The sequence below is a fragment of the Canis lupus genome, chromosome 36 (assembly GCF_011100685.1).
Source record: "Canis lupus familiaris isolate Mischka breed German Shepherd chromosome 36, alternate assembly UU_Cfam_GSD_1.0, whole genome shotgun sequence".
Classification (NCBI taxonomy): Eukaryota; Metazoa; Chordata; class Mammalia; order Carnivora; family Canidae; genus Canis; species Canis lupus.
In genome coordinates, this window is record NC_049257.1 from 7,582,490 (window position 1) to 7,601,024 (window position 18,535).

The 18,535-nt window shown below is 34.7% G+C and overlaps 1 protein-coding gene and 1 pseudogene across 7 annotated transcripts in view; both read left to right on the forward strand.

Moving 5' to 3' along the window:
* SLC4A10 (solute carrier family 4 member 10) overlaps positions 1–18,535 on the forward strand; it is a 285,396-nt gene that overhangs the window by 178,248 nt on the left and 88,613 nt on the right. For all 7 annotated transcript variants that reach the window (XM_038584657.1, XM_038584660.1, XM_038584661.1 and 4 more), the window contains 3 exons: positions 3,681–3,838; positions 7,144–7,231; positions 14,825–14,971. In XM_038584657.1, coding sequence (XP_038440585.1) covers positions 3,681–3,838; positions 7,144–7,231; positions 14,825–14,971 — 393 coding nt within the window. The remainder of the gene's footprint in view (positions 1–3,680; positions 3,839–7,143; positions 7,232–14,824; positions 14,972–18,535) is intronic.
* On the forward strand, positions 15,381–17,144 carry LOC102157174 (annotated as a pseudogene).

The window sequence follows — 18,535 nt, forward strand, 5'->3', positions numbered from 1 at the left end:
TAATACTTATTACCTTATAACCTGGAAGGGCAGAGTAATAGGGTTTGGAAAGAACAAATGTGATCCATTATTACAGAAAAAAATTTTAGTGCCAGATTTGACAGGTACATAAGTTAAGGTTTTTTTAGCCCTAATGAATTCAGCTTGGTAGTGAATTTATCAAAGCTCAGCTAATCTCCAGGTTACTTTAGCTATGTAAATATTTAAGCTTTAATATGTAGATTCCAAACCCCAGTAGAATTTTGAGATGTTAAAGGGGAAAAGAAAGTCTATTCATTTCGTGTGACTTAATACTGTACCCTAGGTACATTCAGTCTATGTATTTTTAACCCTTCCAACGGATGTTTATCAAATGTATTAATTTTTAAAATACATGTTTTAAAATGTTTTAAAATATAATCTGAGTTGTCAGGTTTTTGCTTCCTACAATGCTTTTAAAAAGCAGATATGTCAAAAACACTCTATATCCTTTTGTTTTTTAAACTGACTGTAGAAGATGGCTATTTTAATATTTCCCAGATGTTAGTGGTATTTCTTTTATTTCAAATGACCCAAAGAACACTTCTCATTATTTTCTATGTAGAAGGAACTTTCTTCTGCATCTATCTTTAGTATGTGAAACATACTACAATGAGTGGATTTTTAAAACCTTGAACTATAGGAAACCTTAGCAATCTTCTCATTTGGGAAGTGAGAAAGCTGAATCCCAGAGAGAGTAAGAGAGCTGCTCAAGATCACTGGCTGGTTAGTGTCACAACCCATTTTTCCCCAGAGAATCCCTATTAATTTTCTTGTACTTTCTATAATGGGCTTAAGACTTAAACTTTCTCCTTGAAGTCCCATCACTGTTTCCTTCACATCCCAGCATGTGACTTGTGCAGACACTTCTTGTTCCACCATGATCTTCTATCTAACCTTGTTCCCTAGAGAAATATTTGTTTCTCATCGACAGCTTAAGTACCAAATGCCCAGAATAAAGCTTCTTTCCCTTCTTAGCATAAAGGTCTTAAAGAGCCCCGAAGCATGAGTGTGAATTCATATTCATAAGAATATACCTTGATTTCTTCAAGGTCCTATTGAAAGAATCAGAAAATCTGGTTTCTTTATGTTCACTCCAACTGTTTGAATCCATTTGAGGTTTGTCTTAGAGATATAATTCAGCCTAGTTTTTCAGAGCAGTTTTAGGTATTTGTAATTTTATAAAAGGTTAAATTGTGATTTTTAAATATGATCTTTTGTTATATTAAAAAGTAGTTAGATTGTCAAGGTTCTTTTGAATAATTTAATAGCACAAATACAAAAACAGGGCTAGTGCAAGAATAATATAGTATGTAATTGTATAATATAATAATATAATTAATGTATTATATAATCCATTACCCCCAAATAAATGACTACCCCAATAAAATAATGTAATGAGTATAATGGCTACTCCAGATATATATCGTTAACTATAAATTATTACATTTTAATCAAAAGACAAATTTGCTAGACCTGAAATTACAGTTTTTCTAAGTAACAATAATCAATGATATATTAGGTATTAGGTAATGCAAAAAATTCAAATGCTAGGATCATATATTTCCTTTTGTAAAATTAGGCTATTTCAGCACACTGTGTATTCCCTAATTTAATTAAATTGCATCCTAAGGCATTTATTTGTATGATTGCCATCAGCCTGAGGCACAGACTTCAATAGTTATGGCTGTGGCATTTGTCAAGCAATAAATTAGTTTATAGAAAGTTTTTGGGTGGAATTTAAATTTCTCAGTAAAGTTATGACAGGTATTGCCAATGTAATTCATATTTATCAATTAAAGATTTTCTTAAAAAGTGTTTTCTCATTTTAAAATTAGTTCCAGTTTATTAACATTGTATTATTGTCATTTCCATTGGGAGAAAAAAGTTGTTTACTCTCTTAGGCTCTAAAAGACTTAAGAAGATATATTATACTTTTCTCACAGGTCTAGTAGTATATAGGTAATCTTTTATCCCCTTATTGAAAATTTATGCATTATTGTAAAATTTGTAAAGCATTACTAATTTAAAGCATTTTCAATGTGTGCATTTCTTCTAGCTACAAAAATAAAAATGAAAGTATGATAATAATTCCCATGAAATTTAACCTTCTATTATTAAGGTAAATAAATATTTTGTATCTATAAATTAAAAAGTTAAATTCCATAAAAGGAAAATAATTATCATGTAATATCCCAATGTATGTGTTTTATGAGTTTACAAATTTATATTTGGAAGAAAATTTGTGAATAAAAACTTCAGAATTTATATTTGTTGTAATTTCTTATAGGCAATTTTGCTTTGTTAAATCATTATTTTCCTTAAAACAGAACATTGGTTCTATTTCATGTTTTTAGTGGAGTACTGCAGTTTATTTTTATGTTTAATCCTTATGATAAAATGTGTACTTTCTATAATAGGATTTATGTTTTATGGCACCCTTATCTTACAGAAAAATTAAGTAGTTTTAAACCCTCTAAATAGCTATGGTGAGGTCTCGATTTCAGAAAGCAACATATTTAATGTAGTCACTATAGTATGACTATGTACTTCCTAAAGTACTCATCCTAAAAGTTTTAATTTTTTTCATTCTAAACTTCTTGGAAAAAACCTTTTCAAATCATTAAGTTTGCAAAAGAAAAAAACCTTAGCCTCACCTATGTTTACCAGCACTCTTTTCTCTCTCTTTGCCATTCCAACTTTGATCTCCAGCCCCTATTTCATTAACATGAGAGCATAAAACCAATTACTATAGCAGGTAAACTCTTATTCTCCCTACAAACAGATAACCATAAAAGCAACTCAGAGGAATTAGAAACAAGAAATAGGTCTTGAGAAATTGACTTTAAAATCACTGCTTGGTTTTCACTGAGGCCCTGTGCATAAAAATTGGTATTTACTCTTAAGAATGTTTTACAGTCACTTTCCAGAATTTGCCTTTTAAGCATTTCTTCTTGTTAATCATCGCTTTTGTTTTATGTGCATTCATTTCAGTCACAGACATCTCATATCAGAAATTCAACTATGGCTCTTCTGCAACTTCAAATGTTAAAGTTAATACCTTTATTGTTTTCTTTGCTATATCTAAATTCTAATTTCTGATGAGAAATTAAATTGAAGATTGATCAGGCCAAGTATAAAATCTGAAGGATATAGAAAAACTGGAAGAAAGATGGAGATTAAAGTCATAATTTATACTGTAAAGAGAAACACGGTTATATTTCTTTTGAAATAGGCATATTTTGAGTATTAATTAATTAAAATATATTGTGCACAAAATTAAGATAATGTAGTATAGAATATCTAAATCTATTGGCAAGTACTAATTAAATTTTGACTAAGGTATATTCTTTAACTTGAGCACATGTTTTTCTCCCTGAAAATTTCGATTGCTGACGCTGAAGAAGCTTCTTTTAAAAACATTAGCGAAACTAGAGTATTCAACTTATAACATAGAAAAATACACAAGTAAAGAAAAAAGTTATTATTTTTAAAGGGCAACTGAGATGTTTAACTATTTTAAAATATTATTTACATTATATTTACATAAGTTGTATATATTTGACCTATATTTATTGATGGATTACCATGTGTGAAGCATTGTGCTAGGATATGAGTTAGCAAATTTTGATTTATCTTATTTTACCTTGTGATACTCTCAGGTTGATCTGCATTTTATGAAAAAGATTCCTCCAGGTGCTGAGGCTTCAAATATCTTAGTTGGGGAGTTGGAGTTCTTGGATCGAACTGTAGTTGCGTTTGTCAGGTTGTCTCCAGCTGTCTTGCTTCAAGGACTGGCTGAAGTTCCGATTCCAACCAGGTAAAAAATATCAGTGCATCTTTTGAATTTTTTTTAAACCAAAACAAACAAACACAAAAACAAAAAACAAAACAAAAAACCCTAAGAGCTAAAACCAAAATAAACAAGAAATAAATATAATTTCCTCTGAAAGTTTTTTTCTAGAAACTAATGTGTAATACACAAAATTGTTTCTTCTTGTTTGTGGAAGAGGAGAAAAAGTACTTTAAAAATTATTCTGTCCTTTCCTCCCTTTTCTCAAACTCCAGTGTTTTCTTTCAGGCATGCTCCTCATCTCTGAAAATCTTGTTCTATATCACCATGTACATCCTTTCTTATAATGTTGGCAAAAGGGATAAAGTGTTAGGCTTTCCTCAAAGACTACATTAGATGTGGGCTAAAGAGAGGATCATATGAGGGAGGTCAGACTCAAAAAGGCGAAAGCTTAGCTTATGCTTGAATGGGTAGGCCCTCCAGGTACATGTGAGTGCCATCATTAGGAGATGTCTATCTAATATACTGTGTATTTCCATGTCAGGCATGGTACGCTTCCCATACAGAGTCTAAAAAATCATTGGTAGGAGCATCGGAGCATCATGGTACTGTGGTTGAATTCAAATCAAAAGTACAAATTTACTTTGATGACCTAAACTTATTTTTCATTTAACTATACATAAAAACTAACAACTTAGGGATAATACAAACTGAATTATATTATTTGTCATTTATTTCTATTTTATAGATAAAATATATGTCCATGGGCAAAATTGTGAAGAAAAAGAAGAATATCGACTTCAGCATATTAGGTTCCTAGCAATTCATCCAGAGGACCTTGCTTTCTTCCCTTTTCCCTCCATCAGATGGAATTTCTATATACAGACAGCCTTTACTCCATGAATATTCCTGTAGCAAAAGATATTTAGGGAGGGCTCCATTTCCCCCATGATTGATGCTCTTTGAGACACTATAACTGTTTCAGATGCTATTGGTATCCCTCCTCTTCCAAACACTGAATACCTCAGGCAATTTAAAATGATGAAAAGTTCAGGTGCTATTGTACTGGGTTTGTAAAATATGTTCCTTCTGTGGGCCTTTGCCCTTAACTAAAAACACAGCAGCTTATATCATTCTATGCTTTGATTATGGATAAGATATTCCAAAAATATGGAACAGTTTAGCCAGGAGAGGCCTCATTTCTTAAGAGCTCAGCTGACTAAAATAAGATTTGGTGTGTTCAAGTACCTATCTCTGGGGGTGCATGGGTGGCTCATTCACTTAAGCGACCAACTTTTGATTTCTGCTCAGGTCATGATTTCAGGATTATGAGACTGAGCTCTGCATTGTCAGGTTGGGGGTGTGGAGACTGCTTAAGATTTTCTCCCTCCCTCTGCCAGCGTCCCCCTCTTCCCACCACCATCAAAAAAAGTTCCTATCACTGAATCTGTGACAGGAACAGATTTGAGGCAGGAACCTGGTTACCATTCAGGTTATAGAAAGAAGTGTCTGTTCTGTTCATCCTGTTGGAGGGTTACTGAGACTTCTGATACCTGCCAACTTTTATTAAAAAGAAGGATGATGACATAAGCACATTGAAGTGACATCTGAAAAAAAAGTGACATCTGACTGATTAGACTGCATTTTTCTGTGTACAACTTCTAACCCACTCGAGTTTTGGGGATTTTGGACTTTGGATTTAAGATGCCAAACTTACTAATTGTAGAGGTATTATTTTAGTAGCTTAAATTTCATTTTCAGTCTTCCAACCAGTGCATTCCCTTTCCACCATTTAGGAAGGTGTCTGATGAAATTGTGCGTCGATGATGGCTCTTTATGACAAAGATAGTTCCTGTATTTCAGAGAAAAGAAAAGAAAGATTCCCAGGAGTAGAGAAAAACCTTAATGGGGTTATATACCCTCACTTTGAAAACTGTCAAGGTTTAGGTGACCTCATTTCATACTGACATAGCAAAATATGTGTAGAGAACAATGGAGGAGAAATTAGGGGCACAGGAGAGCCACTGTATAAGGAGAGATTAAAAAGACTAGACTATTTAGTTTGGAAAGGTGAAAAATGGAAGAAGATTAGTTAGACAAATAGAATAAAGAAAGCTGTTTGAGGTTCCTAATTATTCTCTCTTAGAAGGACAAAGGGCACACCATGAATATAATAGCAACACATAGTAAAAATGTCAGAAAATAATTTTTAAGACTTTATAAATAGCCCATGGAGTAGAAACCTGAAAAATGGCAAGATGTACATAGGTTACAAAATTTATTGAAAGTATTATAGTTGATAAAGCACCTGCCACCACATTAAGCTATTGCTGCCTTAAAATTATAGTGGACATTTCTGTATAGTAGAAACTGACTTGGATTCAGGGACAGCTGATGCAAAAAAATAATGTCAGACTCTCTAAAACTGTAATATATGCTTTATGTAAAAACATGCACAATCTCTAAAGTTTGTAACTAAATGAGGGGTAGGATTATAGTATCTGTTCCTTTACTTTTTATAAAGCTATTAGTCTTCACATTTAAGAGCATAAACCCATTTAACAAATTAATACCATGGAATTATATTGCAGAATATATGGCATTTTAGAATTTTCACAATTTCACTGAAGCATTGACCTTTTCAGAAACAGGAAAATTACTGGTCCTTCAAAGCTAGAGCATGTACTGATTTCTCAAAGTCTCCAGTTGTGATGATGACTTTGTTAGACTTTCAGTCTAATTTAGATGGAATACCACAATGCAGCCAGTATTTTTATTCCTCCATCATCAGTATTAATAGATCATTAACTCCCTATTTTTTCTTCCTAAATGATCTTTGATTCCTGACAATAATTTTTTATTTAATATAAATTTTACATATACCTACTGGTCTTTGACCATATGTTCTTTCTTTGTTTATAGTATTATGTTACCTTTTTCCTCTTTACCTCATTTTATGATTTGCATATTAGTGAGTGCTCTTCTTTATAATTCAGAAAGACTTAATCATATTTTATTTGTCTCACTTTCCTCCTCTAAAGGTTATAGAATCCTTAAAAATTCTAAATTCCATGGAGTTTCTCCAGGTAATTAAATGGGAAAACATTGAGATAAAAATAACCATGGATTCCCATTGCTCAAGGATCTTAAGCATGAGTCAATCATTATAAAATGTTTCAAAATAATAACAAACTGTGAAAAAATATGTATTTTACATTTAAGTCCTTATCTTAAATAATTCCTTTGAGCTAAATGATTCTGTAACTACTGAAGTAATTTTTTTATATTTCTATCTTGAAACTTTTCGTTTTTTTTTTTCTTTTTAATTACAGATTTTTGTTCATTCTTCTGGGACCCCTGGGAAAGGGTCAACAGTACCATGAGATTGGCAGATCAATTGCAACCCTAATGACAGATGAGGTATTTATTCAAGTTCATTGGGAACATTTTCCTCCACTAGGTACACTTAACTTTTGGAGTTCCTGTATTCATGACTATTTGTTGTGAATCAAATTTCTCTGTTTCAAATCCCCTTCTATGTTTCCACTATAAAATTTCCTTTGAAAAAATTTGTTTGAAAAGGGTAATATATTCACATACATGAATATAATGCTTTAAAATCTCATATTCTGATGAAAATGATTTAGTGACACTTAGAATATATTCATTAATATTCCCCTATAGTCTATGTGCTGCTAAAGTGAGCGCCATTGTTAATATCATTACAAATCTTGTTTGGGGCAAAGTAATTTTAGGATCTCAAGAAGAAACAGCGGCAGTTTATCTGAATAGTGTATATGACACCAAAAGCTATGCAACATCTATCAACTCTCTTTACAATTGCCTGAATGTTCTTAACCTGAGAGTCTTTGAACCATTAGAGGAGTTATAGATGAACTATAAGGGGTGTGTGATTTCTTTGATACAGCACACAAATTTTTCTATGTAAAAAGTTTGTGTGTTATCTTTTTGGATTGGAAAAAGCTTTTATCAGCTTCTTGAAAAGATGTGTGTCTCAAAAATTATGATCATAAAAATAAGAACATAAGTACTAATATATAACTGGTTTCTTGTATTCCCCAATACCTTATGGAAATCTATTGTGTATTGTTTTTATTGTTAAGGAAGAGCAAATACGAAAGGTCACAGAAGGGTCATACATTCAAAATTCAGTAGTAAATAACAAACAGGTTATGCATTTTTTAGAATCTTATCTAAATAATTTAATGTATTTATTGAATTACATGGCTTTGGATACTTGAAAATCTGTAAAAAGATCAAATTAGTATTGCCTATAACTTTTCCTAGATTTATGAAATCTGAAAATTTGAACTTGGTTTTCAGTTTGATATAAATTGTATTTTATCTGTCCAAATTATGTTTTATGGTTTTGTATGGATCTGTTATTGATATTTACACATAGGAAACCAAAAGCTAGAAGAAAAACACATTTTTCATCAATCTGAGAAAGAATCAACTTGATGAGTGTATTAGTTTCCTACGGCTACCACAAACACCACAAACTGGGGGATTAAAACAAAAATAAATTATTTTTTCACATTTTGGGGGGCCAGAGTGGGATATCAGTGTGTCAGCAAGGCCACATTCTCTCTGAAGGGTATAGGGGAGAATGTTTCCTTGTCTCCAGCTTCTGGTGGCTCCTGGTGTTTCTTAGTTTCGAGTGACAAAATTCTAATTTCTGCCTTCTTCCCCTGTGCCTCTGTCTTCTCCTTTTCTGTCTCTTAGAAGGATACTTGTGATTAGATTTAAGACCCACCCTAATCTAGGATGATTTTATCTTGAGATCTTTACCTTTATTACATCTGCAAAGACTCTTATTCCAAATAAGGTCACATTCTGAGGTTCAGGTGGACATGTTTTGAGAGGACACTACTCAGTTCATACAGTGAGTATCGCTTTATTGAAGAAATCTGGAAGAAGACAGGCGACTTGGAAAAGGGATTTATGAGAACCACAAACCTGAACTCTCTTGAGAAGACGTTCACAGTATCTTTGCTTTTAGTGTTTCTATATTGATGAATATATGACACTGTGATTTGTAGTCCACAATTTAAGTACTGTGACTTTTATGCACAGACATTTCATATTATGTTCCAAATATGCTACATTAGGACATAAGATATTTCTGGGGCATGGGCTGTATTATATGGTGAGAGGAGCATGTTATATCATGGGAGGGACGTATATATACTTAAGATTTCTCTTTTCCTGATTCTTCTTTTCCTCAATTAGGAATCAAGATTTTCTCAAAAGAAAGATATCAATTCCACAGGTTTGGTTTTTTTTACTAATCGAGTGGCCATGGAACAACAGGGAGGCATCCATGTTTTTTAAATTATAGATTTAGAGTGAGAGCAAGAAAGGATTTCCATCTATTTCCCTGATTAATAAGAACTACCCAATTTGAGAGCAAGCATTAGTTATCTAAATGTGGGCTCAAACATAATTCCCTTTGACTTGAAAGTTTAGAGCGTAGTTTTAGGGCAATTTGTAACTCTCTGTGAGCAGTGGGGTAGAGAAGCAGAAACAGCCAGAAAGTTACTACAGAAAATGAGAGCAATTGATTATAATCTACTATTATATGTAGATTTTCAATACTTTTAAAAGAGAAAGAACTTTTTTATTGTTCAAAACCCAGGTAGAGAAATTGTTCTGCTTATCTCATTGCTTTGAAGCAATGAATACTTATACTCATTAAGAACAAAATTTAAAAAAAAAAAGAACAAAATTTAATATGTCGATTCATAGAATTGAGTTAAGAAAGAGTATCAGATTACAGTATCAAAATGTAAATTCCATGGCAGCAGTTACCATTTATTATTCAATTTTGTGCCCTGATTTTGTCAGTTGCTCAAATAAATATTTGTTGACTGAGCTCTGTGGTTTTTCTCCTCTCCATACTGGAAACTTCTTGTAGGTAGTCAGTCTGTCTTTTCTTTTATCTTTAGACTTAGCATACTGTTTGGTCTTCAGTCAAGGTTTGATCTTTTTATTTTAATGAGTTAATGACTGAAAGTGCTAGTCATTTTAGCAATACCTGACATTGAATCAATTCAGTAAACTATTTTCTTCCTTTCTGTTTAGCATTAGTAGAGATAAATCATGATTTTGCTTATTGGCACTATTACCCATGTATTAATCCCTTAACATGCTTAAATCTTATTAAGCACGCCAAAGGGCTATTGTTTATATAATAGTATGCTGATGTTTATCATAATAGAATTTAAAACTGAGAATTTCTTAAAAATCTGTATTTATGAAATTCATTTAAAAATAACAAAAACAGTATCTATTAACATAAATGACAGTTTTATGAAAACAAAAGGAAAAACAAAAACAAAAAAATTACTAGGAATGGCATTGTTTTCCTTTTTCTTGTTCTGGATTTTTGAGCTAAGAATTTTCTCTATTACCCAGATTTTAAGTCAACGCTGACTCTTTCTGTTAATCAGCAAACATGCCCGATTATAGCAGCCACTTAGGAAATACCATCAAATAAATGTTCAGGTTTTCTCCATCATTAAAATGAAATCCCTTTCTGTTTCACATGGCATCTACCATTGAAGAACTGTTGATTGACTCTAAATTTCAAAAGTGTCTTTATTATAATGAGTTTTGGTCTCTATTTAGACAAATTCCTCCTTCATTTTGTTCTTTTTAAATTCAGTGATGTCAAAGAGGCAATGGGCCAGTCTATATAAGGTATTTGTAGGTCATATAAGGGCTTTGAGTTGGGAAGCAAATGGAAAGTTTTGAGTAATGACATGATTTATCCCGCATCTTAAAAGCATCACTTGGCTTGTGGAGAAGCAAGGAACAAAGCAGAGATACCACTTAAGAAGCATTGCAACAATTTAGGCAGGCAATGGTAATGAGAGAGAAATCAGGGCAATTCCACTTAAAATCCTGTTGGGATTTATCAAGGGGCTTGATAAGCTTATTCTAAGAAATATATAGAATAACAAAGATCCAAAAATAGTAAAAAGTAGGCTTGAAGGAAACAACACATTTACTGAAGTTTCCTCCTAATTCACTGCTCTTTTTTTTTCAGCCTCCTCTTTTGGATCATTCCTTCTTCCCACCCACTGCATTGATAGGAACTTTGCTTCTTCATTATCCACTCTGGTTCCTACATGATCAGTTTCTTCCTCCCTGCTGTATCATATCTATCACCTTACAAAGATGATCTAGAATCTCCTGTCTTTTAAAAAGAAGAGAAAGGAAGGGAGGAAGAGAGGGAGGGAGGCAAAGAAGGAAGGAAGGGAGGTAGGAGGGAAGGGAGGAAAAAAGGAAGGGAGGAAGGAAAGAAGGAAGCAAGGAAGGGAGGACACTTCCTAGTGGTGTGATAGATATTAAATCCATGTGGCCTGCCTAGGTGATTCAGTCAGTTAAGCGGCTGCCTTTAGCTCAGGTCATGATGCCAGGGTCCTGAGATCGAGCCCTGCATAGAGCCCCACATAGGGTTCCCTGCTCCCTGTTCAGCAGGGAGCTGCTTCTCCTGCTCCATCTCCTCCTCCCCCTGGCTTGTGCTCTCTCTCTTTCTCTTGCTCTCTCACTCTCTCTCTCAAATGAATAAATAAAATCTTAAAAAAAAATTTTTTTTAAGAAATTAATGTCATGGTCACTGGCCTTATGAAGTTATCCTTGAGTCCTCTGTATCTTTCACACTCAAGTCCATTCTATCAATAAATCTTGCTCAACTCTCACAATATATCTAGAATCCTACTACTTTTGACTTTCTGAACTGTTTTCACCTGATTCTTACCCTTATCACCTGCCTGTGCCAATGCCCTCTAATGGCCTCTTACCTCATTCAGAGTAAAAGTCAAAATTCTTGTGACCTATAAAATCCTGCAGGATGACATTCTGCCCCTCTGACCTTTCCTCTCAGACTTCATCTCCTTGCTCTCTCTCTAGCTCACTCCTTCCCAGGACATGGCCTCCTAGCTACTTCTCGAATATGAATTACATACATGCTGTCACCTGAGTCTTTGCACTGGCTCTACCCTCTGTCTGGAGAGCTCTTGCTTCCAATATCTTGTTTTTTGTTTTTTGTTTTTTTTCCTGAAGTGTCTCATTGAGGCCTTCCTTAATCACCCTATTTAAGATTAGGCACCCTCCAATCATACCCTTATTCCTCTTTCCTGCTTCATTTTTCTGCAAGGACCTTAACACCCTCCAACAAAATGTATACTCACAATATTGCTTATTTTCCATCTCTCCCCTCCCACTACAACATAAGCTCCATGAGGGGATGAATTTTTGTTGGTTTTATTCACTGCTGTATCCTTAGCATAGAAATAGTTTGATAAATGTTAAATGAATGTTCAGAGCTCATGTTTTAGCAGGAAAAATAAGCACTAAGCAACTAATTATTTAATTAACAATTAATTATAATTATAAATACAGTGAAAACTATCAAGAAAAAGAATGTACTAGGAGAGTATTAACAAGATGTGTAATCTTGTTTGAGAGGGGATCAGGGAAGGCTTCTCTTAAAAGTTAAATGTATGTTGAAGTCAGAATGTTAGGTTCACTACATAAGGAGAAGGGAGAGGAGCCATTTAAAGTAATTAAACTACTGGGAAAATTGGTGATAGGAAATCAATAGTAAAGAATGTTTTCAATTTAAAATCAAACAAATTATGATATCTGTATCTTTGAGGAGTTTGAAGATAATAGGAAATCAGCTGTCCTGGATGAATTTAATTTATTTATCTAAAGCAGGTATAGGAATAGGAACATGTGATCACTTGAAGCAATTTTTTAAAAAGATTTTATTTATTTATTCATTCATGAGAGACACAGAAAGAGAGAGAGGCAGAGACACAGGCAGAGGGAGAAGCAGGCTCCATGGAGGGAGCCAGACGTGGGACTGGATCCCGGGTCTCCAGGATCACACCCTGGGCTGAAGGCAGCGCTAAACCACTGAGCCACCCAGGCTGCCGGAAGCAATTTTTTAAATTAAGAGATCAACTCAAAGATTTCCAAACAGTTGCTATTAGCAGGCAAGAGTAAAGTAGTTAAACTCTTGTTGGGATTAAAAACATTTGCAATTCTTAAATGTTCAGATTGGGTCTCATGGCCACATAAAACTCTTTAGAGGTAGATAGATAGCTGAGCTATAAACTCAGTGGCCTGTCGAAGGGAAATCAGTGTTGTCAATATTTTTTAAAAATTTATCTTTCCCAAGATACAACTAAACCATGAATATTTCTTTCGTGTTTTCACTTGATCCTGAACAAAGACTATATATTTATCACACCAATGATCTTTTGTGAAAAGTTCTTGCCTGGGAAGTAAAGAAAAAACCTTTGAAAATAATCGTTATCTCTTCTTCGGCAGTCTAGATTCAGTATCAAGCCAGAAACTAAAACAAATGGCCTAAAAGTAGAATAGAATATTTGAAAGCACAATTTCCCTGGGAATTCTGGAATATGTGGTCACTGTAATATGTAGCTCAGCATAAATAATAATTTAATAGCCCCAAGCATGATATATTTGTTCCATTTCATATTATATGGAATACAAAAAGCATCAGAAATATTTATAGTATAGATTTATTTTCCATTTATCTTTATTTTTACTTTCCTCATTTGCTGTGTTAAGTATATGGTTCTTCTGTGTGTTAGTCAGAAGAGATTAAGTTATGCTGTAGGAGTAACCACCTAAAATTTCAGTGGTTTAAAACAATGAGGATTTCTTTCTGTCATGAGTTGGCAGAGGGGTTCAGCTCATTATAGTCACTCAGGCACCCGAGCCCATAGCAACTCCATCTCAACTTGCATTTTCTCAGTTATTATAGCAGACAAAAGGCAATGTATTAACTTACACACAGATTATCATTAATTTCCATTTGACGGTGACATAGGTACACCTGAGTGGGACATACCTAACCCCAATATCAAGGAAGGCAAAGAAAGAAATCTTACCCTATGTCTAGAAGAGACAGAAGTTCTGTCAATAGCTTAAGTGACTACCACAGGGTGCTGTGTGTATGTGTGTAAATGTAACTCACCTTGAATGGAAATATGCTTGCTACACTGTATAGATATGACATATATCAAGAGAATACTAATTTATAACTTCATTATTATTTAAAAATTAAAAAAGTAAACCTTTTTAATTGCTTTATATGTTCCAGGGTATAAATATTGCTAAAATTTTTAATATATTCTATAAATCTTATTTCTATTTTTAAGCAAGGACTTCTTGGAAAGTTTGACTTACCCACACATAATATATAACCTTTACCAAACCTGAATGCTTTTTTTTTAAAAAAAAAAACGATTATATTTATTTATTCATGAGAGACACAGAATGAGAGAGAGAAAGAGAGGCAGAGACACAGGCAGAGGGAGAAGCAGGCTCCATGCAGGGAGCCTGACGTGGGACTTGATCCCGGGTCTCCAGGACCAGGCCCTGGGCTGAAGGCGGTGCTAAACCGCTGAGCCACCCGGGCTGCCCCAAACCTGAATGCTTTAAAAAAAAAATTTTTTTTAAAGATTTTATTTATTTATTCATGAGAGACAGAGAGAGAGAAAGGCAGAGACACAGGCAGAGGGAGAAGCAAGCTCCATGCAGGGAGCCTGATGCGGAACGGATTCTGGGACTCCAGGATCACACCCTGGGCCAAGGACAGGTACTAAACCAATGAGCCACCCAGGAATCCCCCAAACTTGAATGCTTAATTCTAGTTTAATGAGCTTCTCTTCTTATTCCTTTCCCTTTCTCTTACCCTTACCTCCAGAAATTTCAATATTCATTCTAGCATTCTAAGAAAAAAATATATCTGTATGCATTCATAGAATAAAGTAAATTATAATAGTTTTAAGTTAAAAACTTCTTCATTTAGAGCTACCTATTTCTTTAAATTGTTATAATCACATTTAAGATAACTGGGAAGTGAAAACACTGAACACATTAAAATTTTATAATTACTTTTTTATCTTTTATTTATTGTTTTTCTCTTTTTCTCTTGTCCTCCTATAGGTATTTCATGATGTTGCTTACAAAGCTAAAGATCGCAATGACTTGGTATCAGGAATTGATGAATTTTTGGATCAGGTTACTGTTCTCCCTCCTGGAGAATGGGATCCAAGCATTCGAATAGAGCCTCCTAAAAATGTTCCTTCCCAGGTATGTTTATTTGAAAATACTCTTAAAAATCTCACCTTTTGTTGTCTTTTACATACATGCACTGAAATAGTATAACTCATTCAAAAGGTTCAAAATGATTTAAATGATAACCTCTGTGATATTGTAATTTATAATTATAAATATATATTTGGTATTCATTCCCTTTTTGGCACGGAGCTCCTTTTTGTTGCTCCCCTTGAAATTTCCTACAAGAGGAGAGCAACAAAGATGTCTTTGTTATGTTAATTTGGCGACTTTTGGGACTCCCCACAGGATGGGGGCTGGTGGCCAGTGGAGGCAACTGTGTGATTAGAAGGTTGGAACTTTTAGGGAGTGAAAGGGCTGGAGATTGAGTTCAATCACCAGTGGCCAATGGTTTAATCAATCATGCCTATGTAATGAAGCCTCCATGGAATCCCAGAAGGACAGGGAAAAGAGAGCTTCCAGGTTGGTGAATATGTGGAGACTGGAGAGAGTAGCACATATGGAAAGGGTGTGGAGGCTCCTGCCCTTTCCCCATACCTTGCCCTGTGCATCTTTCTACTGGCTGTGTTTTTCTGAGTTACATGCTTTTATAATAAACCAAAACTCTGGAAGTAAAATGTTTCCCTGAGTTCTCTGAGCAGCTCTAGCAAATTAATCAAACCTGAGGAGGGGGTCATGGGAACCTCTGAACCACTCACTCAGAAGCTCACATAGCAACCTGGGGAGTGAGGTGGGAGCAGTCTTGAAGGAGTGAACCCTCAACCCTGGAATCTGATGCTGCCTCCCATCAAATAGTGTCAGAATTAAGCTGGATGGTAGCATTGCTTGTTGGTATGAGGAACCCCTTGTTCTCCCCACATTGGAATTTGTACCAGGACCTATATAACATCTCAGAAGCCAGGGGCATGAAGTTACAGAGTCTTTCTTGATGATATCCAACACACCTCACTGAGAAATTTGGTATATTGATGATATGCCACTAAATCAAATGGTTCCACATGCCTGGAAAAATTTTAAACCCACTTTAAAACATATTATACTGGAGGAAAATTAAAATCGTAATGAAAGTGTAAAATATGGCTTGAGAATTATCCCACTCCTATCCTTCCATATTTTGATATAGCTCTTTGAAATTGGCAATTATTAAGAAAATTCAACCTACTGCCCAGATATGGGGCTCCCTCCACCATGCTTCTTGTGGGGTTACTGGCACCTTCTTCCTCTCTGCTCCTCCTCTCTTGTCTCTGGAGCATGGAGTAGGATCCCTGATCTAGGAATTAAAGATCTAATTTTGCCGTGTGTCCAGATTTTCTTACTGCTTACTCTTCTTACTTTAATTATTTCTGTGAATACCTCATGGCTTAATTCATTTAAATCTTTCTGAATGTATCTAAAAGAAAAAGAGAAGAATGAGAAAAAGAAAAACTTGTCACAAAAAAATAAATAAATAAAACAAGGAGCACAGGGTGAAAAGGCCAGTAGATACATAGTGTTCTAAAACCTCACCAGGAGATGAAATTGAGAAAACTGGAAAGAGTGCTTTTATCAGATGATGGGTGAAACCTGGAAGTTAAACAATGCTCATTAACTAGGGGGTGATGAAGATTTAGTCAGATATCTTTTGAAACATCAGAGAAGCTGCAGAGACTCAATGTGCCTAAGCCCCCCCCTTTTTTTTTTTGAGAGTGAGAGAGCGCATATATGCCTGCATGTGAGTGGGGGGAGGGACTAAGGGGAGGGAGAGGCTCCCCACTCAGCCCAGAGCCACAGCGGAGCTGCATCTCAGAACCCTGAGATCATGATCTGAGCAGAAATCAAGAGTCAGTGGCTTAACCGAACTGAGCCACTCACATGCTCCAACCTGAGTTCTTAACCAGAGGTTCACCATCTGCTGAACAGTCCACACAGAAGGAGCTTCTTGATCTACCTGAAGAATCTTCCTGAAACAGCTGAAGAAGTAGTTATTACTTTCTAATGTCCAAGTGGGTCCTGAGAAGAAAGTTTGTTTAGTCTTGGAGTTCACAGGTCTTATTTGACTGGATGATGAAAATCAGGTACCACACATCTCTATACAGCCTTTCTACTTCGCAGAAGGTCCCCGGAAGTGGAAGAAGGCTGGTCCCTGAGAGATATAGGAATAACTGCGGATACTATACTCAATGTGAAAGAGAATGAGCAGAGCAACTAATTAAGAAATGAGAACTACCTGTTCTACATAAAACCCTTTATGCCATGACCTTACAGAACACTAAAGAATTCACATTAAATCATGCAGTACTTTGATTGAGCTCAAGGCAATAAGCGGTCTAATGTTGATATCCATGGGAACATGTGGATATATAAAGGATTGGAAAAGGATTGTTCTCTCCATATAATAGTTGTTGGAATGTGCCATCTTATAATGTACCAAATGAAAACTAGTTAAAAATATATACAGTAAGGCACTCAATAATTTATATTTTTCCTAGCTGACATCATTTATCACTGTTGAAGGACAAAGTCATATGACCTTGTTTTCTGCCTCTTTAGTCCACCTTGCCACACTAAACATTTCACTATTCAGTCAAACTCTTTAATGTTTAGTAAGTAGAAATATTTGTTTTTATATAGAAATGTCTATATATGTGGAAATTAAACTTTTAAGACGTTTCAAACTTTTAAGACGTTTGTTTTTATATAGAAATGTCTATATATGTAGAAATTAAACTTCTAAGATGTTTCAAAGCTCTTTAATGCTTTAAAGTTCTTTTTGATATCCCATAAAGAGTTAGTATCCAAAATATATAAAGAACTTATAAAACTCAATACCCAAAAACCAAATAATCCAATTAAAAATGGACAGAGGACATGAACAGACATTTCGCCAAAGACATCCAGATGGCAAACAGACACATGAAAAGATGCTCACCATTACTCATCATCAGGGAAATGCAAATGAAAACCACAGTGAGGTTCACCTCATACCTGTCAGAATGGATAAAATAAAAAACAAGAAACAGCAGGTGTTGGCAAGGATGTGGAGAAAAATGATCCTCTTGCACTGTTGGTAGGGATGCAAACTGGTGCAGCCACTGGGGAAAACAGTATGGAAGTTTCTCAAAAAGTTAAACGTGGAACCATCCTTTGGTCCAGGAGTCACACTACTGTGTATTTATCCAAAGAATACAAGAACACTAATTCAAAGGGATACATGCACCACTATGTTTATAGCAGCATTATTTAAAATAGTCAAGATATGGAAGCAGCCTAAATGTCCATTGATTGATGAATGGATAAAGAAGAGGTGGTATACATACAATGGAATGTTAGCCATAAAAAGACTGGAATCTTGCCATTTGCCACATGGGTGGAGCTAGAGAGTAGAATGCTAAGCAAAATAAGTCAGCCAGAGAAAGACAAATACCATTCAATTTCACTCATATGTGGAATTTAAGAAACAAAACAAATGAGTAAAGGAAAAAAGAGAGAGACAAACAAACGGACTTTTAACTATTGAGAACAAACTGATGGTTACCTGAGGGGAGGTGGGTGGGGGGATGGTGAAATAGATGCTGAGGATTAAGGAATGTACTTGTCATG